This window comes from Linepithema humile, chromosome 2, assembly GCF_040581485.1.
Source record: "Linepithema humile isolate Giens D197 chromosome 2, Lhum_UNIL_v1.0, whole genome shotgun sequence".
NCBI lineage: Eukaryota > Metazoa > Arthropoda > Insecta > Hymenoptera > Formicidae > Linepithema > Linepithema humile.
Window position 1 is genome coordinate 33,912,280 of NC_090129.1, and position 26,290 is coordinate 33,938,569.

Genomic DNA, 26,290 nt, shown 5'->3' on the forward strand with positions numbered 1-26,290 from the left:
TTCCGCTCCCTCTTTGCCCAGTGACTTCGCCCTCTTGCCCCGTCTTTTTACGTCGTTCCACCCCGCTCTCAAGAGGCGGTGGGTTCGGTGTTGGCAACTGTTTTGAGCACTTAACCGAATCGGTGGGAAAGTTTTGGCTTGCGTTGCGGGTTATCCCCGGGCCCGTATTTGCGGAAACCATCCGAACGTAGATCATACGAATCGCGCACTTGTGGAAACGCTATCGTCGATTGTCCACCACGAGTTCCTTGGAACGAAGGTGGTCCTTCCTCGCCAGCCAGAACGGTGCGTGAAAAATCGCGAGACACGCCGCTAGGACAATACTTGCTCCGCCTGCAAGAAGGTGTGGCGCCGCGCCATATTTCACAGTCAAACGCAGAACCAGCGCGTACAAGCGAGTACGCGATTCTTAGAACGCTAGGATGACCGGGCTGAGTTCCGTGGAAAACAAATTTATAGTAAATAACTTAATTTACAATGTAAGCAGTTTTTTCCGTAATCGAATCGTTTAGCCTTTTCTTCTTCTCTTTTGTCAATATTTTATTTACTTTCGTATTTTTGGTGCCAAAAATATATTGTAAGTATAAGATTATTTAATTTATATTTTCTAATAAAAATTACTGTTATCAGCTATGAAACTATTAAAATTATACAAATTCTGAACTCTTTCGAGTAGCTTTCACGTAGTTTCACGTTATTTGGTTCCAAAACTCTCTCGGAAATCGAGGAAATATTATAAGTTGGAAAATACATGGGTCCAGAGATTCAAACACCTAATCGTAATCGTGCGGTAGTTTTATACGCGAATTATTCGGTGAAGCGATTTATCGGAAACCGGGGAAACGACCCGCGGGGATTCGCGATTGTGTCGAAGACGAGAGCGATCGATCACTCCGACACCGACGCCGACTGTGGTTTGCTCGTCGATCAATCAAACGGAAGCGTTTGAGACGACGATATAATGCTTCCGTGGAATTACAGTATCTACCACACCACGTGAGCAGGTTTTCTTGTTTTCGGAGAAATCGATGCATTTTTTAAAAGCCAATTAATCTATAAAAGCTGACGCAAACTTTATCGACTCTTCACAAAACCTTCGACAGACGAAAACGATATCTCTTCTTGGCTTATTATTTTTAACAAATTTCATTATAATGTGATATTTAATTTTTTTAAATCAGATTTTCGGAATTTTCTTCATCATTCTTAATTTAAAACAATCGTACACATAATCTGAGAATTATTCTGGTTTTCTTATCTTAAAAAAAATGTTTAAATTGTGAAAAAAATTATTTGAACATATCAAGGTTAAGGAAGAAAGTTTTTAGTAGGCACTCAAGCGGTTAAATCCGGAAGTAGAAAACGGCATTGCACTTTCCGTCGGATGTGCTCGGGAGCTAATGCGAAAGAGTCAGCATGACGTGCTTTTCACTAGCACGTACGTGCTCGGAGTTTTGTGGGAATGCTTGGCGAAGGAAAAGGAAGTCGTGGAAATATTTATTTGATAATTCTCAGCACCTATCATAAGAAGAAAATCCTTATACCCAGCCGTTTTAAATGATATTGCAGGGCAGCTTTTTGTGCCTCGGACAATGGCATAAGGATATCGTTAATCCTGCGTACGGACATGTTTGGCGAAAGTAGAGCGACTGGGAGTGCTATCCAAATCTATTCTCTCTAGAGAGGGCTTTGCCAGAGAAAGATTTTCAGTCAAGGATAGAATATGTGCTATAAAAGCAAAACCCCAAACAACATTCACTTTTCTGATGTGAAATTGTTGTGTGAGTTATATTTTTTTACACAGTGATAATTATTTAATTTTTAACAAAAAAATTTGAGAGTTTATATTTGTTTCAACTTTTGAGTTTTTGACTATACTAACAATCCTCTTTCTCCTTCTCCCTTTTATCCTCTCTAATTTGTTTTTATTGTAGTTATTTGATGTTCATTCATAGTGTGTGTGTGTGTGTCCCAATCGAATGGCATCAGTATTATCCAGGCGGTTTTATACGACGACACATGTGCGGCGGATAATCGCCGCTTTAATCAGAATTTTAATATTCGACGTTGGTGTAATTAATAACTGCGCGCGTAATTAATAACTATACGCGAAGCAACAGTTCGTTCGAAAATGCGTGCTCGCGCGCCACCCACCAATATGCATTATTAATAAACAACAATGGAAAATTCGCGTCATAATTAATATGATGAAATCGTCAGCGAATATGCGGCGTGCCGCGGAAATCCATCAGACGTAAATTTTGCAATATACACATCGAAATTTGCAACCGGCAACAAAGGAAAGAATTCAATAAAAGTGCTTGTTTATTAATTGAACGGCAAAAAGCTTTATATTCGTAGAATTTATGTTTAGCGAATATACCGTAAAATTATTGCGAAACTTGAAATATTTTTGAAACTAATTAAATAAGGGAGTAAATTTATATAAGCAATTAAGTTTATTTACGTTGCTAAATTGTTTATTTACTGAATGCAATCAGTCTTTAATTATTCTGCCCTCATTATAAAAGGGCCCAACGTTAATCTAGGCTGACAGAACAAAGAGCAAAAACATGACGGCGCCTTTCATAATAGCCTTTGGAAGAAAGAAATTGCGGGGTTATCGGTTAAGCGAGTTAGGTTTCAGAAGCATCGTGATTTGCCGATCGAAAAAAATTTAATTATCGGTGGAAACAATAACCACGCGGGCTTTGGTTTAAGGAAGACGCGCGCGGGAAAGACCTTACTCTTATTTTTCTCAAGACGAAAAAATCAAGATCGTGGGAACGTTCTTCTTCAAAGAGTTTGAAAAACTCTAAATTAATTTCCGTGCCGCGGCGTTCGTCCGGGTAAAATTTAATTATTCTTAATTAATCCGCAAAGTACATGCATTACTCGGCTTATTCCGCTGAAGAGATGAGAACCGCAGGACCGGGTTGAAGGACCTTTGGTGAAGACGATGTCGCGAACGCGGAGACCACGCGACGTCTCACGTGAATTATGTCGCTATTACATGGAAAATGATTGCACCTGCGCTCCTTTCAGTTTCAGGCGGAATTATTAAGAAGGACTCATTAAGTAAGTGATTAGAACATGTTGCACAAGAAGGTGATCCGCCGGAAATTTGCAAGTAATCACTAGCGATAAGAAACATACTGCTAGCTTCCGGAAACTTGAAGATGCAAGGATGTATAGGAAGATCTTAGGAGCTGAGGAACTAAAGGATCTTTAATGCAATTTAATTTCTTGCACATTGTATACTATAAAATTTTAACTATTTCTCACTTTTTTTCACTTTTAAAGAATTTTTTTTCTCTTTTAAAGAGGAAGAGATAAATATTGAATAATATTGAAATCAAAATCTCATTTTTTATAATTCCTTAAGATTTTTTCTTCATCATTATTATACTATCGTATATAAATCTTTATAAAATTCTTATTCCTTGTTATTTATTCTTAGTCCTTTCGAATAAAAAAGTAAATTATTCTTTCCAATCTTTGTTCAATTATTTGTTAATTATTTCTGTTGTCAGCTTGTATTACATTGACGTCCAGTTTGATCGGATCATGCGCATGATGGCAGACACGGTGGAAATTGAAATCCGGAAGTACAGAGGGGACGGGCGGAAGTATAGAGGGGAAGTACAGAGAGGGAGGATCCGACGGGTGGAGGAGACGAATTAGTGTTCTGCTCGAGAGGTCGCGAGCGATAGCAGAGAATTATTGCTTAGCAACGAAGGACAGAATCGATGTTGCCAGTAGTGACAAGTCCGATTACGGCTGCGCCGGAAATATGTTTGCGCGCTTCTAGTCGATCGCAATCTCCGTTAATTGAACCATTGTGAGAGTATGGTGGTTGTGACTTAACGCGATGCATCATTCCAAAAATCCCAGAATTTTAGAGATTTAAACTACGAAGATTTCAAATCAGACTGCGAATCGAAAGATGAAAATACACTAGCGCTACACTGTGAGATTTGCGATGCAAATTTACCGTGTGAAGTTTACTGTGCTTTATGAGATTTTTAAGAATTTAGAGATGAATTTAGAGATGAAAGTTCTAATATTAATGCGACTGTAGTGATGTATAAAGTTAATCAATTAAATTGTTAATCAATTTCAAAGTTCGTCCGATAATTAAGTTTTATTTGTGCATCTCTGTGAGAGAGTAACTTAAGAATTTTGGAAAGAACTTTGGAATACTAATTAGCATTGGTTCCTAAAACAGAATTAATTTACTTCCCCTCATCATGACAGATACGATGAAAATGACGAGCCGGGAGAATATGAAACGAGCTGATCTATACTGCAGGCAACGCGGAGGTCTATGCACGCGCTATTGGTAACTCCATGGATAATTAATTACTTTAGCGGCGCGAGGATGTGATCCTTTGCGCATGAAAGGATGCCATTACTCCCATTAGCTGCCGCTAATTTGCGCAAAATCATTCGGAAACTCCCCTTGCTCGTACGAGGCTCACAGCCGGCGATACACAGCGACGCGAATGCAATGACGCAACGACCGTCTGGGAGAAATGTAGTTGTCTTTGCACTCTCTGGTGTCGAGGGAAAATTCACCTTTCCAACGGAGAATAGTTCTCCTTAATTAAAGTTGTTTCACTTCGTTCAATTAAAATAGTTCTGCTTCAGTGCATCACTCCTAGATGTATTACTGTGGTTTCGTCCGTAATCCTTGTGTTTAAATATGCCAGACGGGTTCTTATTTTATCTCGTGAGACCATTTTTATATTAAATTCCACAATTTTCCTGTCTTCTTCGTCTACAAGACCTGACGTATACCTTCATAAAGAATCTAATTTATTAGTAAAATGTTAGTGTAATTCTTTTCTAAATGTTTAAATGAATCGAAAAATTTCTCATTTTCGCAAGATTAGAAGAAATTGGCATTAGCTGAAATTAACAAATTAACAAGAAGATACGGCGAGCGGATAAAATGCGGTAATAAATCTGGCAAACTTAACAAGTCTGTCAGATTTCACTTAGCCGCCGGTGTATTTCGGTTATATTGGGCAGAATAACGCAACAGCACGGTCCATCTGGTAAGCCTTAATTACCATTTATATTCCGCGTTTGCGCAGCTCGTAGACGATGTAAAATTACAACCGGCCCGGGGAATCTCGGCTTTCATTAAAAGATAATTAAATCAGTAGCGAATCGATCCCCTGCTTTATCCCGCCGTCTCCTGCTCGCGGAACTTCCTGAATTATGCAGCGAAGCGAGACGAGAACGTCGACTTTAAAATTGTATCGTAAAACAGTCCGGAGTTCCAGAAGGAATGGTCCTAGGTATTCTTTCTTATTACGCTGCCCTTTCGAGTCGAGTAGCTGGCAAAGGGAACCCTTCGAGCCGCTTGGGTATTTTAATCTCTTTCGATGCAAAATTAAATAAAACAGTCTTGTATTAGTAAAAAACTTCGTTTTGCTTTCATTTCATGTTTAATTTGCGGGACATCTCGCACAAAATATAACGTTATTTACTTGTGAGCGCAATACGGCAATTTATTCCCAGAATACATATACAAAGGGAAGTCAAATATAGCAAAGAGAATTTTGGAACTTTTCGGTAGCGCTGATGATAATCCTGACGTAACGCAAACAGGTAGTTTAGCACTTTCCCTAGTTGTTCGCATGTATATTAAATTATTGTGAGTGCAAACTTCAAATGAGAGCATCGCTATGTATGTACAAAAAAAACGCGCTGTTATTTATTCTTTAGCTAAAGAAGTCAAACAGAAATTCTTCGAAGATAGAAAACGATATGGCGATCAATGTTTATTCTGTAATAAAGTATATAAATAAATGAGTAGATTGTTTCAAACAAGTTTATTTTGCCGTTTGTGATTATATTAAGAAATAATTTAAAAAAAAAAAAAAAAAAATAAATTTTTTAAAAAATCTTAAAGATTATTGTTTACTATTATATTTGGCTTCCCTACAATTATTGCATTTTTTAAAATTAGTCAAAAATATTTGCATCCAATATACTGAAATACATGTGCTTTTCGATCTCTATCGCGACACCGTGCTAATAAATGATAGTCTCGTGCGGAAACGGTGACCTTCGTTATCCGGCGTAATTAATAAAACGGCTAAACGGAACAGCACTCTAGTGCCATTAATCACAGCGACGAGAGCTATTAGTAATGCCTTTTCGGGCCGGAAGTTGAGCGAATGTGCACTCCGCACTTGTGACGTTCTCTTTCGCTGAAAAGGAGAAGGATACGCGGGGATCGTACGATTTCCCTCAGCTCGCCACATTAAATTTCCTGTCGCGAGCTAACGCGCGTATAATGTCCCAAAGTTATTTCTACAAATGCAGCGTGAAATTATTTTTGGAACACGTCGCGGCTCTTAATCTTTTATTACACGGACCAAAAATAATGCAGGTCTATTTGTACCACTTTGTAATAATTTTTAGCAACGAGCTGCACTGTCGATCATATTAAGATTTCTCAAAATCGCGTTTGAAGCAGAGAATCTCGAGAAGCCTAAGGGAAAGGGAGACGCTTTATCTTCCGCGCGCGACGAATAAATCATTTCCCGAGCCATACTTTCGTCCAAAAAGGAGCGCGAGGAGACAATCTCCTGCAAAGAGCCGGAGTGCGAATGGGTCGCGGAATGGGGGTCCTTATTCCAAAGTATTCCGAGAGTTGAAACAAATTCCGCGAACTTGGTGGATTCGATTATTAGTTCGCGCCTCGAAAACTCGCCTCCTCCTCCTTCTTTTTCCGTTTCCGCCATACGTTCGATACTGGGCTTTACCTATCGTCGCCGGAATTGTGAGTGCAGGCGGCCGTGTAATTGCGAGTCTTCCAAGGAAAACGGAAACTTTCTCCAAAGTCAGAGAGAAAGAGAGAGAGGGAGAGAGGAAGAAGTGCCGACAATGTGCATTAACCGGATCGGAACTTTCGATAGAAATTTCCATTACGTAAGAATCCGAGAGACAATGCCGCGCCGAAGGAAATGTATCTCTTTCAAGAGGTTGCTCAGAAACGGTACTTTCTGAGACTCGATCGTGAGGACGCAGTTTAAAATTCTGAGTTATTACTTTGCTGGCTGTTATCGAGCAGGAAGCCGAGTCTATTCGATATGACTTTAACGCTGACTGTAGTCGAATAGCATTACGATCATGATAACAAACTATAATTCTTTTCTTAGTTTCGTTATAATTGCAAATTTGGAAAAAGATGAAACTGAACTTGTATTAAACGTAAATCTAATTTTTTAATTTATAGTATAAAATAACATACAATAGTATTAAAATCATGACAGAAGATTATAAATTTTATTGCTTTTATTACGATCCTGTGCAATTTTGAAAAGCGATTTTGTATTTAATACAGAGAGATTTTATTTCAATTTGAATTATATTTTAAATTAAATTTAATAAAATAATTTCTTCAATAAAAATTTAAAAATTTTTTAAAATATTTAATTTTCGCGAAAATTTGTCGAATTCTTAGAAAGTGTGTGTATTTCGGCATTCCAAACAAACTAAATTCAAACTTATCTTGAAAACAGAGAAATTTTAAGTCTTTTCAGTTACAAACGACAAAGACGATGATGGATTTACAGATCCGCTAGAGTTCACACCATAATCTCGCGGAACTTTTACTCAGTTCGCAATGGCGCGAAGATTTCAGCGAGCAATTTCGTGCCACGTGTCAGAGGTGCCCGTCGGAAAAATGAAAAACATTTGATAAATCTTTCTGTGTCACTCCCTTCAGTTTTCAGCCGCGGAGGCAACGTCGAACACCGTGGCAGGTACACGCAATATATTTCTACGCTGTTGTGCCTCTTCATCTTCAACCCTTTTTATTGCCGTCACCTAAGGCCTTTCCCACCCCTTACATCACTCGGCGAACTTTCTCTTTCTGTCTTCCCTTTGGCTTCGAGGGAACCTTTTTATGTCTCCGCGTATGTCGGTCGGAGTGAATGGTGTTTCAATAATCGTATATCATTGAATTTCCTCGGCGAAATAGAAAATTTCGCTTTACCCCGCGCAAGCCTGCGAGCTGTTCCACGCTTCTCAACGTCTTGGTGCCGGAAATTGAACGGCAAATATGGCCAGCCCCACGTCCTCTTTACTCCCAAAATATCTTTACTATAAAGATATATAGCCAACGACAACATGGCGTTCTTATGAAGCCAGATATTGATAATGTCTTGTATTTTGATTTACAATTTTTGCTTCGTATTGATTGTAATCAACTCAGATTATGTTAAATGCTCATACGTGATGCGTTCGATACGAAAATACTTAATCAGAAGTGTAAGATAGTTCATAAGCTCATTGACACTAGTTTGAGATCAATATGTGAACATTATCGCGAGAAATTCTAGAATTCCAATTAATCAAATTGTGTCTAATTATCTATCATAAAGGCTATAATCCTCAATCTATCTGAAATGTTCCACGTGTCTTCCCGGCCAGACGCCGGTCCTGTTAAAGCTCAATAACTTGCACAATCCCGAGGAAGTTCGGCTTCAGACAGTCTACGCGAGTCGCGCTATATAGGGATCGCGCGGAGGTCAATGACATCTATTCCCGACCGTCATAATTCACGGGGCCTTCCAACTCTCGGAAAGTTTCCTCAAACTTAGATTAGCGATTCAATTTGGGTCGCCAGTGAATCATCTTAAAAATCGCTTTTTAATCGGGACACTGTGTAACGAACAAAATGTCTGGCCTTGCCGAGAACGGCTTTTCCTATCTCCAGCTTTCCCGCCTTTCCGTTTCCCTTCCCATTCCCACCTATAGCTTTCCGCGCCATTCATTCAACGTCGCTCGACGACCAGCAAAGACTGATGGATATATTAAGCTTATCATATTCACGTGTACGAATAGCTTATGCTTATTTGCAGAAATACTTATTCTTACAAATGATGTTTGCCGAAAATAAAAATCGTCCAATTTTTCGGCATTAAGATTTTTTTTGAAAAAAAAAATGTTTATACTTAATATAAGAATCATTTTTAAACATATCTTATTAAAAAAATGTTCTTGATTTCAATCTTTAAGTGTTCTGAGATCTAAATAAATTCAAATTCTGTAATTCCAAGTTTAATTTATAGAGCTTCTTACTGCAGTGTTTTTAACAAAGTATCCGAATTAAAAATTTTTTTAAATTTTATTATTCGAGCATCCAAAAGTCTGGAGAAACTTCGAATCCTATGTGTTACGAGAACAAATACAGTTCTATAGAATCGCGTTACCAAGTTCTTCCCGCGAGATAGTGCCGACAGCATATCGTTTCTCGTTGCGACTTCGGAGCAGAGAACGTATGTTCGACGTATAAAGAAGTTTCAATGCTTGATCGATCGATCTTACTGCACTTCCATTCGGCCTATTTCGGTACGTGAAATAGAAAGAATCTCTAGCACTTTTTCTGAACCGAATATTGTTTTCGAACTAAAAAAGTTTAGTTAATCGTAGAAAATTAATTTAAAAAATTTATGAGTATGCATTTTACCGACATAAATAAAATAGTTGCAGAGATTTCAAAAATGTAGATCCATTCTTTCATAGCGCGTTGCGTTAAAACTATTTGAAGCTTGAGAAATAAATTTTTTGTAAATATTTCTCAAGTTCAAATAACTGCAGAATTGTTGTTGAAATTCTAAATATAGCGTTTTTGGAGCCTAAATATTTCCGAAGGCTCAGGTTTTAAATAGAAGGAAACAGCATGGTAAAACATACTGTGAGTGTGGTTATAACTGACATCGCTCATGCAATTCAATTGCTAAAGGGTTAGTTTACTCACCCATAGCGGGTGCGTAGATGTTTAGGTAAAGGCAGTCCTCGCTCTGGTTACGCAGATGAGGCAGTAGTCTCTTCAGATACTCCAGTCTTCCCTTAGGCATTCGCTCGAGCGCTTCCTGCTCGTTTGCGATGTCCGGCAGCTTTTGGGGGCAGACTGGACCCACCGAGTCCGATAATCTGCAGAGGAAATCGGAAATCGTTCGTGCGTTACAACGAACCGAACGGTCAAAGTTTCGCATGAAATACGCGTCGTCATGTTCAATAAGAACAGACGACGTCAGGGGGAACGAATTTCAGGTATGCGCTGAGCTACGGAATATTTCAACCCTTTAGCGTATAACGCTTTAATACACTAACAAATATTTCTTTTGTATTAATTTTATCTAGCAACATTTAATTTTACTTTATCGGATACCAATATTACATACTTCTAAAAATTAAAGATTTTTACATATTCATAGGCAAAATTAGAGGTAATATAACATCGGCATTCAAAAAATTCGCCAAGAAATATCTTGGCATAATTTCAAGATGTTGTACACGCTCCGCGATACTCCCGGACACTTCGACTTACGAAGACTGCGCGGTATTTGAAGTATCCCGACAAGATCGTGCTTGTTATAAAATTGAAAAGCAGCTGCCTCTAAAACCTGCAAGGAGATCATAAATGCGATCGACTTTGCGCACGGAAATAAAAATTGATTAGCCTTGTAACTTTCCGCATAACTCGCTAGAAGAAAAGTCCGGGATTTATATAAGTAACATTTATGAGAACTTATTTGTGTTGAATATATAAGAAGTAAACAGAGAGTATCATTATTAATTTTCTCGCAGCAATTTAATCGTCCAACTTATCCTTCTAATTTCTTTTGCGACTCTCAAAATTGTACGTTAAATTTTAATTATATATTCGTTCAAGGACACTGTTACTTTTTTTGGTAAAAAAAAATTAATTTTTCAAAATATTTTTATAGCGCGTAATAATGCCGAACTAAAATGAAATTTTTCAGATTACTAAACGGCTCACGTCGTAAAATTAAATACGTCGAAATGAAATTCTTTCTATTTTTCTTAGGAAAGAATATTTTACCTGACTCCTTCCCAAGGACTCGGCGCTCTCGTCGGGGAAAAGCGGTTGCTGCCGACCGGTGGCGTGGCGTAGGGTATGCCGAGGTACACGTCGATCGGCTTGAGGAACTTGGCGTACTCGAAGGACCGCGTGATGCCCTGCACCTCGCCGTAGCGCGTCTGGACGATCCGTGGATTGAGCTTGCTCTTGATAGAGAGCGAGAGGGCGGGCGGCGCGATCAGGCAGACGAAGATCAGGAAAAGTTCCATCTTGCCACCCTCCTCTCGCCCGCGCTCTACCACGACTGATCACGCCCGGCACGATCTATGGATCACCTCCGCGTCTCGCAACGATCGTCTCTCATTTACGCTTGCGCAATTAATTGCGACACCGTTGAGTTCCCGCCATTCCGATGGGCTTCTCTGAAAATAATACATGAACCGCGGCTCCATAGATCATTGATCGTCGATTATTTAGACCGCACGCTCTAATTTCTCATATCTCTTTCTAATCTTCTAGAATTAATTAACTGTAAAGCTAATTGAGCATAACAGTAAACAAAACCAGCATGCAATAATGCTAGGAAACAAAACAGTGCTCTCATAATTCTATGATAATTATTAATTAATATCTATTCGAGATTGTTCAAAGGTGGTTGTAACAAACGCGTGAAGTAGCACTTTATTTCGCTTACGCGATTGTTCGCTCGATCGCATCAATTAATTTCTGTGTTTTTGTTAGTTTTAATTTCGAGAACGCGGCGATTGCGCTACTGCCGGTTTGGCCGTATTTATTTAGCGTGCCATTCAATTAACTATATCAATATTTAATTAATACGCGCTGCGGTTCCAACAATTCTATTGGAAATGACAATAATATTCAATAAAAAAAAAAAGAAATAAATAATTGAATACATGTTACAATGAAGTTGATAATCGACCGCGAAGAAGAGGAGCGATTTTTGCGGAGACATCTTCGGTGTTTGTCGATTATCAGCGTATTCTAATCTGGCGATAGAAAGTTTCATATCTCCGCGTCTATTTGATGAAAGATAAAGTAAAATAGCCGAAGGGAAAATGGCAACAGGAGGTGAGGACGATGGATAAGCGTGAGAAGGAAGAAAGTTATAAAGTTCGATAAGCGCGAGGAAACACTCTCTATAGAAGTCGCACTCTTGCTGTATTTTAATAGAACCAAATCTCTCGGAAAAAGCTAATTAACCAACTACTACGAAATCTGTGCTGAATATATCTCTTCCCTTTTTGATAAATACTTCTGCACTCCTATTTAGCGTCGCATTTATACCTTAATAATTTTAATATGATAACTTTTCCATTTTCAACATTCGAAAAATTCAAAAAATTATATTAAATTAATTAATTAAGAAGTAAAATTTTCACGTTGTATTACATTACGTTAAAAATATATACATTTCATGTAAAAACAAATAGAACAAAAATTAATATTTTTTAAATGTGAAATTTAAAAAGCAAATTTGAGACGGGAAATTTTATTCAATATCAGCCGTGAAGAAGAGTGCAGGATTATAAACTTTAATAATAATAATTCCGCATACCATGAGCGTTGCCATAAAATCGTCGTGGTGTTGGCGTACATGAAGAGCGTTAAATCAAAAAATTAATCACGTCCCGATGCGATTATCGAGTCTTGAATTCGCGTTACGCGATAAGATTACAGAGAACCGAAGTTTCCATGAGCGCGGATAGAGAAAGGACATACGAATGGTTGCAAAGAGAGGGTTATGGCGGAATGGGGTTGAGAGCGGCGCTGGTAAGGGTAGGGGATAAGTGAGTGCACTCGTACGTGGAGCCATTATGGAAATCAGTACTTATCGGCCTAGAGAGGAGAAGGAAATTCAACGTTGTGTAACGGCGCCACGTTTCCCTCGTGATCCACGTGGTGGAGAAAAAGGAGATAAGCTGTTTCGGCCCCCGTCACACTCACCCCGATAATTTCTCTTCCTTATCAATGATGCGTCATCTGGCCGCGAATTTATCTTGTCAATTCACGAATCAAAAGTAAAACGCGAAAAGGTAGATTAAGCGTGAGAGTGGAAGAATTTAAATTCAAATCAATTATTTCTTCTAAATTATTTAGTTTTCGCGCGTCAAAATCATCTTTGAATAAAAAGTAATTGTATCAATAAGTTAACGTAATTTGTAATAATCTTACCATTTGTGCGAGTCATGACTTCAATTAGTCCTTTCGCCTTCCTGGATTATTCAACAGTAAAGTGACAGCCTCAATCCAGAATATCTCTTGGCATCTTGTTTCGTTCACTCTTGCTCGTTAAAATTCACTCAATTACTAATTGTTTTTTTCAAATTAATTATCAAGATAATTAATTGTTATTATGATCTTTATCACACTTTTCAAATGCGCCATTCGTAAAATATCGCTATTTAATCGAATTTCTACATTGTATTTTCTCCTTTTCGATAACTATTCTGTACAATCTGCGATTATTTTTCTTTGTTAAAAATTATTTAAATTTGGAATTAACTCATCACGCTTTGAACGCTGCTTGTCGTTTCCTGAAACATAGAAAAAATAAATATAATTAATTTTTGTATGCATAATCACATATTTTACATAAAATTATTAAAAATTTGTTTTCTTTAAACTTTTAAGCCAATATGTTTTATTTCTTTTTGATCTGTTCAATTTTAGATTTAGATAGTACGTTAAAGTAGTACGCTAATTTAGTATTTTTTTTATAACAAAATTGTTTTTTATAATTACAAAATTGCAGATTTTATAATAATTAAATTGTTATGTTCATATTAAAAAAAATTATAATTTAATATGAACAAAGGATATATGATAATCATATTATACATAGTATATAAATAATAACAATATTGCACCTATATTTGACTCTACCATTATTCACAGAGAGCATGAGAAATTTACATAAGGTTATTATTAATATCAGATTATGGTAATCATATGACAATCAACTAAATTACTAAATCATACCATTAATAAATTACCAAATCAGAGAATATTGTATGATATGAAACGACTCATTATCGCTCTTTGTTGCTAATTAACTAATTAATTTTCGAAGAGAATCACCAATTTAGTTTACCATTTAAAACCAAAGCATAATTAAATTTATATAGTAAGACATCGATTATGAGAGCAAACGGGCAAATACACTTGTTATTTAGTATAAACACATCATATTAAAAGAAAGAAAATTATCAATAAGGCAGTGAACCAGATGATATAAATAATGATATAAATTTAATAACATTGTACAATCAATGTTCAGACAAGTAAGTATTTTATATGAGAAAATATCTTTTATTCTATTTATTTTTTTAAAATGGATTTTGCAGGTCTCGAAGTATCAAATAAACAACATAAAATATTATATATAAATAAACATTCATAAAAAACACTGATGAAATGCAAACACTTTTACCAGAATTCATAAAACAATAGCTAAAAGCGCTATCAATTTTAAAGTTTGTTTATGCATTTCGGTTTTACAGATACAACAGCGATACTTTCTTATTCCCTTTTAATTTAGCTCTTCTGTAGCTCTAAAGTCAGTTACGTCTTCTTTATTTAACCTATCTTATTTGCAAACTAAACCTTAATTTAGTTTAATTAATTCATCGCATCTTAAAGTAACTTTACATTATCAATTCTTATTATTTACTTGCTCCCCTTTTTCTTCTTCTCTCTTAGTCTCTTCCACTAGTTCGTCTTTATAATTCATCCTTGTGCTCTCGCTTTCCTCTACTTTTTCGCTTCTCTTTTTCTCCTTCTTTTCTTCTTCATGTATATTGTAATGTAGTGGAATTAAATGGGTTAAAGCTAACATTTAATTATACTTAGTTAGAAAAAAAAGAAGCAGAGAAGAAGAAGAAACGACAAAATCCGAGGAAACTCTGTCTAAATTTTTCACGTTAAAATGAATGCATTAAAACTTTAAATAAATATAAGAGTTGGATAATTGCTACTTATTTGCGATACATACGTTTCTAATGTATTGTTATATGTATAATTTATATTATTTAATCTCTTATTGCTTTCTTTAAAACATGTTATCAATGTTAATAAAATTTGTACGGAAATTCTATTTAACTTTATTAAATAACGTCCACGAGACATCACAAGAGTTAACTCTAAAGCTTAAATTTTATCATATTATTCTCTCGTACGATATCATTGTAGTGTAAATTCGGTAGAGTTACACAGATTCCTGGGCAGAAGTCACGTCGGTAAAGAAAAGAAAGGCAAGGCCGGAATTCGATTATACTGAAAGGCCCTTGGAAGGATCAAGCCTTCTCATAGTCGGCTATTTTAGCGATAGCGGAATGCTGCAATCGCCTGGACAGTACTGCAGACAATTATTGCTACTTGGCAAACTCAAATAGTCTCCCGCCAGTAGATACCACTTGGCAACTTCTCGGGCATACATAAACGCGACTCCTGGCATAAGTCGAGGAGTCCTGAACCGTGGACTGTCGTCCTGTGGACTCATTTAGCATCCCCACTAACTATATTCAAAGGGCGAGCAATGTATACTATGCAGCGGTTAACGACACATTTGCTTGTTAATTCGCGTGAGAATGCAGCGGTTCCGATATGGATACCGTATAGGATTCTTGAATACTGAGTATGTGTATGAAGTTAGCCCCACACTTTAATAAAATTAAAATAATCGAAATTGTACTGCATTGTACTAGTTTTGTACCAAATTGTACCGTAGTTAATTTTTTGAAATCACGCGCGGATTTCCAAAAAATCGAAATTTTTGAATTTTTTGAGTAACCCCACACTTTTCGAAAAATGATTTTTTCTCGACTGTACTACATTGTACTAGTTGTACCGAACATTGTACCGTTTGAAAAAAATTCCTAACAAATTTGGATTTTGAGAAAAACGAAAAAATCTAAAAATTTTGGACTACGTAATTACGGCAAATCGGCTATTTTTTAAGATATCGAAACGCGGCCAACGGGGTTCGAAAGAGAATCGTTTGTACCGGTTTGTACCGCTTTGAATTTCGTTTGCACCTTAACCGGACCGGAAGTACCAAATTTTGCAATTTTTAACAATACGTAAATACGGTAACTCGGATGTTTTTTAAGATATCGAAACGCGGCCAACGGGGTTCGAAAGAGAATCGTTTGTACCGGTTTGTACCGCTTTGAATTTCGTTTGCACCTTAACCGGACCGGAAGTACCAAATTTTGCAATTTTTAACAATACGTAAATACGGTAACTCGGATGTTTTTTAAGATATCGAAACGCGGCCAACGGGGTTCAAAAGAGAATCGTTTGTACCGGTTTGTACCGCTTTGAATTTCGTTTGCACCTTAACCGGACCGGAAGTACCAAATTTTGCAATTTTTAACAATACGTAAATACGGTAACTCGGATGTTTTTTAAGATATCGAAACGCGGCCAACGGAGTTCGAAAGAGAATCGTTTGTACCGGTTTGTACCGCTTTGAATTTCGTTTGCACCTTAACCGGACCAAAAGTACCAAATTTTGCAATTTTTAACAATACGTAAATACGGTAACTCGGATGTTTTTTAAGATATCGAAACGCGGCCAACGGGGTTCGAAAGAGAATCGTTTGTACCGGTTTGTACCGCTTTGAATTTCGTTTGCACCTTAACCGGACCGGAAGTACCAAATTTTGCAATTTTTAACAATACGTAAATACGGTAACTCGGATGTTTTTTAAGATATCGAAACGCGGCCAACGGAGTTCGAAAGAGAATCGTTTGTACCGGTTTGTACCGCTTTGAATTTCGTTTGCACCTTAACCGGACCGGAAGTACCAAATTTTGCAATTTTTAACAATACGTAAATACGGTAACTCGGATGTTTTTTAAGATATCGAAACGCGGCCAACGGGGTTCGAAAGAGAATCGTTTGTACCGGTTTGTACCGCTTTGAATTTCGTTTGCACCTTAACCGGACCGGAAGTACCAAATTTTGCAATTTTTAACAATACGTAAATACGGTAACTCGGATATTTTTTAAGATATCGAAACGCGGCCAACGGGGTTCGAAAGAGAATCGTTTGTACCGGTTTGTACCGCTTTGAATTTCGTTTGCACCTTAACCGGACTGGAAGTACCAAATTTTGCAATTTTTAACAATATGTAAATACGGTAACTCGGATGTTGTATAAGATATCGAAACGCGGCCAACGGGGTTCGAAAGAGAATCGTTTGTACCGGTTTGTACCGCTTTGAATTTCGTTTGTACCTTAACCGGACCGAAAGTACCAAATTTTGCAATTTTTAACAATACGTAAATACGGTAACTCGGATGTTTTTTAAGATATCGAAACGCGGCCAACGGGGTTCGAAAGAGAATCGTTTGTACCGGTTTGTACCGCTTTGAATTTCGTTTGCACCTTAACCGGACCGGAAGTACCAAATTTTGCAATTTTTAACAATACGTAAATACGGTAACTCGGATATTTTTTAAGATATCGAAACGCGGCCAACGGGGTTCGAAAGAGAATCGTTTGTACCGGTTTGTACCGCTTTGAATTTCGTTTGCACCTTAACCGGACCGGAAGTACCAAATTTTGCAATTTTTAACAATACGTAAATACGGTAACTCGGATGTTGTTTAAGATATCGAAACGCGGCCAACGGGGTTCGAAAGAGAATCGTTTGTACCGGTTTGTACCGCTTTGAATTTCGTTTGCACCTTAACCGGACCGGAAGTACCCAATTTTGCAATTTTTAACAATACGTAAATACGGTAACTCGGATGTTTTTTAAGATATCGAAACGCGGCCAACGGGGTTCGAAAGAGAAACGTTTGTACCGGTTTGTACCGTTTTGGATTTCGTTTGCACCTCAACCAGACCGGAAGTACCGAATTTTGCAATTTTTATCAATACGTAAATACGGTAACTCGGCTGTTTTTTAAGATATCAAAACGCGGCCAATGGGCCTAATTTTTTTGAAATTTTTTTTATTTAAATATATACCCCGTTGGCCGCGTTTCGATATCTTAAAAAACAGCTGAGTTACCGTATTTACGTATTGTTAAAAATTGCAAAATTCGGTACTTCCGGTCCGGTTGAGGTGCAAACAAAATTCAAAGCGGTACAAACCGGTACAATCGATTCTCTTTCGAACTCCGTTGGCCGCGTTTCGATATCTTAAAAAATAGCCGATTTGCCGTAATTACGTAATGTCCTTAATTTTTCGATTTTCTCGTTTTTTTCAAAATCCAAATTTGTTAAGAATTTTTTTTAAACGGTACAATGTTCGGTACAACTAGTACAATGTAGTACAGTCGAGAAAAAATCATTTTTCGAAAAGTGTGGGGCTACTCAAAAAATTCAAAAATTTCGATTTTTTGGAAATCCGCGCGTGATTTCAAAAAATTAACTACGGTACAATTTGGTACAAAACTAGTACAATGCAGTACAATTTCGATTATTTTAATTTTATTAAAGTGTGAGGCTAACTTCATACACATATACTGAGTTTCAGGATTTATAATCACGTTATTTGCGAACACTGCACAAACTGTGTTAATTCAATAATTGGACAACTTTGTTGCAAAGCAACTCTTTTACATCTAAATTTGGATAAAGAGTAACAGTGGAAAGACTTGAAGATAAAAGAGTTTAAGGATTTGAAAACAGAAACTTTCACTCTTTAAGCGGATTAGTGACTATAAAATTCTGTTTGTCTGTAACGAACTGTTTTGTTTGAATCGATTCCTTAAAAGCTTTCATTCCTTTTTCAACAATTAAATTAGTAAAAATTATTTTAAAATAAACACTATACATAGCAAAAATAAACATTTTGGTTCTGTTAAATTTTTATCTAATAAAAAATATATTGTTATGATAAATGAACTTCTCACTTCACTAAATTGTTCTTAAAAAATAATCATTAATTTATCATGACAAATAACATTCCACTAAATTTTTATTTAAAGGCAACAATGTACGTACATCACTAATACTATTCTTTTGTATTCATTTTAACGCGTCTTTTGTTCTTTGTAATTTTGTTTCTCATTGCGACACTATGGCCATTGATGGTCCAGCCATAGTTGCTAGAATAACAGATGCATCGCAGTGCGCTCTGAAAGAGGATACGTTGCGACAGAATGACAGGCGCAGGAAGACACGGCAGCGTGTGCGAGCATCGGAAAGCTATTCACGATGTGGCGCTTTCTTACGAGATTGACAGGAAGAAAAGAGACCGTATATCTCGCAGAGCCACGCAACGGAAGAACTCCATTTCCGCCATATTTCTCACACAATGCCGCGAAATTGACTAGCCAGAAAGCGGCGTTTCGTGGCTGACGCCGGCGAAGAGGACCCGAGAGAGGCCACCATCGAGTACCAATGCCGATCGATCGATCGGACAGATCACCAATATGCTCCCGGCAAGTGTGTGTATACAAATGCACCGTCGTACACTTGTCTTCCGGCTATTTATCGAAACCCTAACCTGCGTTTGGCTACTTATTTACTACAATTGCGTTTTTCGTGATATTAGTTACACAGAACGCAGATTGTAAATATATTTTTGCATAAAAATATCGTTAAAAAAAGAAACTCAAATGTTTTTAGCTGACAAATAACAAGACTATTGGATTAAGAATATATATCCGATGGAAATAAATAACAATAACATTTTCTAAACCTGAAACATTTTTACAATGCAGCATTCAGCAAAATTCTCAGGACGAGCAGTTTTATTTCCAGAAAGATGCAGACGCGGCATGCTAATTTCCGCATGAAACATTCGCGGGAGAATTCTGGGAGGTAACCAAAGCGTGCGTATAAATAATGCGGGCTAAATGAAAAATTCCCTCGGGGACAAGGGTGAAATTCCGCAGCTTTGCGCGAGACTGAACGAAATCCTCGGCGAAAGCTTTTTCGAAAGCTGCGACGCAGCTGCGGTTACGTTCGCGAATTCTCTTCATAACCCTTTCGTCCCGTACCATATTACTCACCCCAAAATCTTTTCTTCTAGCCTGTTTTCCTCGGTACACTGAACGAAGACAAATAACCTGTGGGTTGTTTGTTGCGCTATGGTCGTTTCATCCGACCCGAAGCGGAAGGATGGTCGGAAGACCACCTAGGGGATCCGAGTGACCCCTCGAGATAGAACCGGATAGAGGATGATGTTATGGAATTATAGATTGGTGTTGCTACGAGAAATAATAATGTACGAGAGATTAAAGCGCGTGTAAAAAGAAAGTATAAGAAGTTTGCAGAGGGATTGAAAACGGAAGATGGTGTAAATGCAATGAAGCATTCCGAAAGTCTTTGAAAGCCGTAAGAATGGAAAAGTAAAGGAAAGTGTATTCAAAATACAACTTTAGTGAAAATTTTAAATTCTTTGAGATAAAAAGTTAAGATAAATGGAATATTTCTTTGAAACGTTTGCAGACGGTCGATTTTTGAAGAAATCGAAATTTAATTTGTTTTTATATAATAATTCAACAATTAAATAATTAATATATAATCATTCAATAATATATAATATATAATCATATAATAATATATAATCATTCGATAATGTTAATTCCAAATTTTATTTTGTGTGAAATTTTAAATTATATTTTGAAGTAAAAAGATTAAGTGAATGGACAATTTTATTTTGAATGTGTTTTTATACTTTAAGAATTCGAAATCTATTTAATTTACTAAATAGCTAATTTTCGATAATTAATTCGATGGTGTACAATATAACAATTCGAAAGTTTAACATCAAATTCCTCATGTTTAAGGAACAGGCACGAGATAGTAGAAACACACGATCCAAACATTCTAAGATCTCGCAAAGTTAGAACTTGAAAATCCCATTTAAGGACTTAAGGACGCAAATTTCCTTCGAATGCGCACCTCTATACAACGCCCGGAAGGCGATTTAACGTAAATACCAAAGGATTCGCGTAAGTTTGTTAGCGCCCAGCCACTACAGAAAGTTTGTGGAAGGGACGTAAGTACTTTCCTGGGCGAATCCCTAAGCGACGATCGAGGATATCTTTAACCAGCCAATGACGATACGGCCGCAACATTTTCCGGAAAGCCTGCTGTCTAAGTCGAGCGAATCCAATTCGCGGAACAATAAGGGCAAACTTAGCCGGCTTCCACGGATGCCTCGTACCTTCTAGCGAAACTGTGCGGCATCTCCGGAATGGATGCGGGAGGATATTATCCTTCCTCAATTTTCCCTCCAATCCCTTTCGCTTCTTTTCGCGCCATCGTCCCTTGTCAGGGACGAGATTACTTCGCGGTGAAGGACGAGGATTTCTCACCGCGGAGTTGCTTCTTCCGGCGTGGCGCCGCTTGATTCTCGACTTTCTGGTCAATTGTTCGCCCTCTTGCACCAGCTGATCGAATTGACCGTACAAATCGAGGCTCAAATGCGACGCGATTGAAAGCGAGCTGCCAATTCTCACTCCGTTCTCTTTTTTTTCTTTTTTTTTTTTTTTTTTTGGATAGAGCAAAATCACTGCGCTATCAGAGCTAACTTTATTGCAATTTTTCGAAATAAATCGACGACATAGAAGGCTCTCGGAGATGGAAACAGGACGCCGACGTGACAGGAATTTATCTGCTCGTCAGGATTGCCAGCCTGGACGGTCCTATTTATTTGGCTTGGCCATGAAAAATGTCCAGCTGGCCCTTCCACGCTTTCAGTTTAATCCACGCCGTCCCAATTAAACTGTCACGTGATATTAATCTACCACTTGTTTGCACCTATGTCAGTGAATACAACTTTCAAATGGGATTGACGAGCAATCTCGGGCAATTTTTTCCAATCTGTCATGCCGATGACACGTCTCTCGCTCTGGAGACAAATTATTTCATGACTTCAAAATAGTGATTTACTGTAATGACTGAATTAATTCATTTGCACGATCTATCGAATATTTCACTATTTAAATGGTTGTTGGAAGCGAAATATGAAACTAGTTCTCCCTAAGTGTTCTCTCTAATACGCAACTGAAATATTAATGATTACGTAATAAACGCACGGCTTATATTTATGATTTAATATCGCGTAATCGCGAGGAGTTAGCAAATATTGAAGATTCCGCATGTGTATATATTTGATGCACTTACACGCGGCTAGGTGTATGCACTTTACACACGGGCTTCAAAATCCGCGTGCGTTCAAATCGCGAACAGTTCTGCAGCTCTGCTTCTGTCAGCTATTATCTAGGTCGAGCCACGATTAGATCCTCGAAGCGGGATATCTACGGACGTAGTATCAAATATTGTGCGGTCAAACATTCACAGACTGTTGCATCCGGAGCAGTTTGGGTTCGGATTTCGGCTGTGATAACGCCCGGCCGAATTAACTCCGCGCTTATCGCGTCTCAATGCTTTGTCGTAATGTTATCAAAAGCATCCTCGCAGAATCTAAACTTTGTAACCTAATCATCCTTAAATTTGCGACCTCTTCGATAAACGGCGAAAGACAATCTTTGAAACTTCATGTGATTCATATTATAACGTAAATTTTATTGTATAATATTTACGAAGATATTTTTAAGGATGAGGAAGAGACGTATCAAAAAATTGCGGACGCTACATGTCCCAAGTAAAATACTTTCTGTACCTGTTTCAATTTAAAAGTTAAATTAAATCTTCATATTTCTACTTGTTGGCTTCTTTCTGATCCTAGGATTTCTAAATCCCAAATTCTTAGATCCTGACTTTGAGATCCCGGTGCTCTTTAGTTCTGCAACGTTTAAACGCCCGGATCAAATGCGAACCTTTGATAGAAAAGCGTGGCTCGTGAATTTTAAACGAATTTCTTTTATTATTTTGCCGGCGAGATAGACTCGGGACTTTTCCTTGAAACGATGGAAAGAGAGAAGAAACTTGACGGAGCGTGTGAGCGACGAAAAGTTGAACTCTTGAAGTCGAATGGAAATAAGACAGCGGACTTATCAAAGGACCGCAGCCTTCAATCGCCCTCGAAGTTTGCGAAGGCTGTCGATCGATATCTCGCTATAAGCTCGGGCTTACCTTATGCGTCGCCGAGCACCTCACAAAACACATTTCTATTTGAAAAGCAAAAAGGTATGTAATTTCGAAAACTCATTTATATAAATACGCACAGCGAAAAAATTTAAAGATAAATTTTATGCCTGACTAAACCAATTGCAAATTAATAGCTTTATCATTTTCTTTTTACGTTGTTATTAACTTTAAATGCAGCATATTTCGTAAAAAATTTGGATCGTAAAGTATTTCGATTTAAATTGACAGTCAAAAAGTAAATATGCACTCACTCGTTGAATAAAATTCTTCTTTATCCAATTAATGAGACTTTATATAATATTTTGTGTCTGACTTTTTCTACTTGAAAGTCGACAGTATTTCTTGCTTCATAATTAAGTTTCAAACATACTACGCTTTTTCACAGAATAAATTTAGATTTTAATTAACATTTGAGAAATATACATAATATTAATCAAAAGTTGAAAAACATAATGTACGTTTTTTATTATTTTTTTTTTTTACACAAAGTTATATTACATAAAAGAGCAATGTAAGCCTAAAGCATAAATTTCAAATAATAGCGTATAGCTAGATGTTGCAACATAATTTTCATATTTCCAATTAAATTTTGTAAAGCAGAAGAAAATTCTGTAATTTATTAAAATCTATAGATATGTAAATATGCGCGTCATGTGTGTAAACGTGTGCAAAAGGTCTTTTTAATATTATTTAAAATACATTTTACTACCAATGTTAGAGAATGGAGGATATGAGTATTGCATCTGTACGGTTGAGAATTATGCGTGTCATTGGTACCAACACGGTGGGCGTGTTGTTGCTGGCTAGCTTGTGTAAGGATCGTTGTTCCGCGTGATCTATGCGACGCGCGTAAAATCGGAATAACGCGCGATATAGATTTCACGCCTGACAAATTTAATTACAGCACCGGCATCCCCGTGTATTATTAATCAATCCGCACGGAACGAGGCGCACGCGTTTTCCGTAATAACACTCCGCTATATTATATCATCTGTTCCAACGGCCGATGTAATTACGAGATTGTCGTAATACTTCGTCACGGTAAAATAGCAGCGCAAGCGATCGGAATCATATTTCGTCGACAACTGCTATTTATTATTTCGCAGCGGGGGAATGCGTTATACAAAATTTAAGATGCACTCTGGATATGTCATAGAAATTACACACATCGATTTATTCTCTCCGTTCCTCGACGTAAATTTTAGATCTCAATTTATTTTCCTACTTGTGAACATGTGGTGGCATACTTTTCTACCTTTTTTGTGTGTTAAATTTTATCTCCTCCAATTCGCATCAAATAAATCAAAACAAAATTACCCCGTTCATATCGAATATAACTAATAGTAAATATAGTATAAATATCAATAAATATTTAATATTAAATTTATATTTGGTAAATATTTATATCAATCTATAAATAAATGAATGAAAACAACTAAACGCTTTACACGAAAGCAAAGTATTTTGTTGGTAAATAAAAATGCTAAATATTAATTAAATTATGTTGACATTCTTTGTGATAAATAAAATAATGACATTTAAGCAATGACGCATCCGACAAAGAAAGGTGTTCTTTGGCGGATATGTTTCGCGGAGGCAAATGTGGGTTAATTAATCACGCGATTTATTACATTTTCCCATTATTTTTCCTCGCTCCCAGACGCGTCGCAGGCTTTTGTGCGAAACAAAGCGGCGCCGCGGCGTTGCGGTCTTTGTCCGTGTCAGCCGCTGCCAGCGCCGCTGCTGCTCTGACAATTCTTGCTACGCGTAAAGAAAAAAAGAGAGCCCCGGAGAGAAAAAACATGAAAGGACTTGTTCGAGTTAATTACATGCTACCAGCAGGACGGCCGTAATTTTTCTTACCTAACTCAGACTGGCTCGTCGACGCTGCCCGATAAACTCGTGCTACACCGAACTTCGAATTTATATTCAAATTATGCGTAATGTTCTTTGCATTGATAACACACAGAACAAGCGATGCTTGTTAGAGCTAAATAATTTTCTTTCAAGAAATATTTAATTGAAAAATTTAATTGGATTTTAATTACAGAGCTTTCTGGCAAATGTGAAGAAATCAATAAGACAAAAGAATAACGATTATATATGTAATATTAAACTAAAATAATTCTTACGCATCTTTTGTTGTATTTTAGAATATTTTGGGGGTAATTTTTTTTATTTAAAATTTAAATTTAAATTTAAATAAAAAATTTAAATAAAAAAAAATTTTTTTTAAATTAGACCCGTTGGCCGCGTTTCGATATCTTAAAAAATAGCCGAGTTACCGTATTTACGTATTGTTAAAAATTGCAAAATTTGGTACTTTCGGTCCGGTTGAGGTGCAAACGAAATTCAAAGCGGTACAAACCGGTACAAACGATTCTCTTTCGAACTCCGTTGACCGCGTTTCGATATCTTAAAAAATAGCCGATTTGCCGTAATTACGTAATGTTCAAAATTTTTCGATATTCTCGTTTTTCTCAAAATCCAAATTTGTTAGGAATTTTTTTCAAACGGTACAATGTTCGGTACAACTAGTACAATGTAGTACAGTCGAGAAAAAATCATTTTTCGAAAAGTGTGGGGCTACTAAAAAAATTCAAAAATTTCGATTTTTTGGAAATCCGCGCGTGATTTCAAAAAATTAACTGCGGTACAATTTGGTACAAAACTAGTACAATGCAGTACAATTTCGATTATTTTAATTTTATTAAAGTGTGGGGCTAACTTTATACACATCAAAAGCTTGCTTTCTATTCCATCAGCGTTATCATAGAAATAGTTTTGTAATTAAATTCTGAATAAAAAAGATATCAGTTGCAAATTTATTTTGTGATACAGAAACGCTGGTGTTATTAATATTACTGTATGAAGTGCAGTGCGCTTTTGTATTCTATCTGTCTATAAATTTGATCGTCGATACGTCATTATTATACGTCACTTCGACAAATGTTACTATCATGAAAGTTGTGCTACATGGATGTCTCGAGTGCACACGTGCCAGACAGATAGCCACGTTTCAAGTCACTGGGGAAATCGTGTGCCGCCGCACACCGGTATTAATATTAATCAAATTGCATGGAATCTGAGGTCCACGAATATTTCTCGGAATTTCAAGTCTTCCGTATTATATCATGTAGATTAAACAGCGATTCACGCTGCAAGAATACTTGCGCGAAAGGTAAAGATACTGCGGCGGTCTGAGACGCGTTCATTTCTTAATGACGTCGACAGCAAAGCATGGGAAACGTCTTGTTTAGACGATTCACTGCAACCAGCGCGGTCCGCGGCGCGTCGTTGATACGCGAATAGTGGGAGAAAGGCTTGGAGCTAAGCAACGATTCACGCGGAAGAATACTGCGCATAAGGTGGGGGTACTGCAATCAGAGTGGTC

The 26,290-nt window shown here is 37.1% G+C and overlaps 1 protein-coding gene across 1 annotated transcript in view; it reads right to left on the reverse strand.

The window, feature by feature from the left end:
* The window catches only part of LOC105674936 (neuroligin-4, Y-linked), a 187,854-nt gene that overhangs the window by 127,015 nt on the left and 34,549 nt on the right, over positions 1–26,290 (reverse strand). Inside the window, exons 2-4 of the mRNA XM_067349407.1 lie at positions 13,046–13,407; positions 10,874–11,274; positions 9,785–9,960 (exon numbers count right to left, since the gene is read on the reverse strand). Coding sequence (XP_067205508.1) covers positions 9,785–9,960; positions 10,874–11,121 — 424 coding nt within the window. The 5' untranslated portion in view covers positions 11,122–11,274; positions 13,046–13,407. The remainder of the gene's footprint in view (positions 1–9,784; positions 9,961–10,873; positions 11,275–13,045; positions 13,408–26,290) is intronic.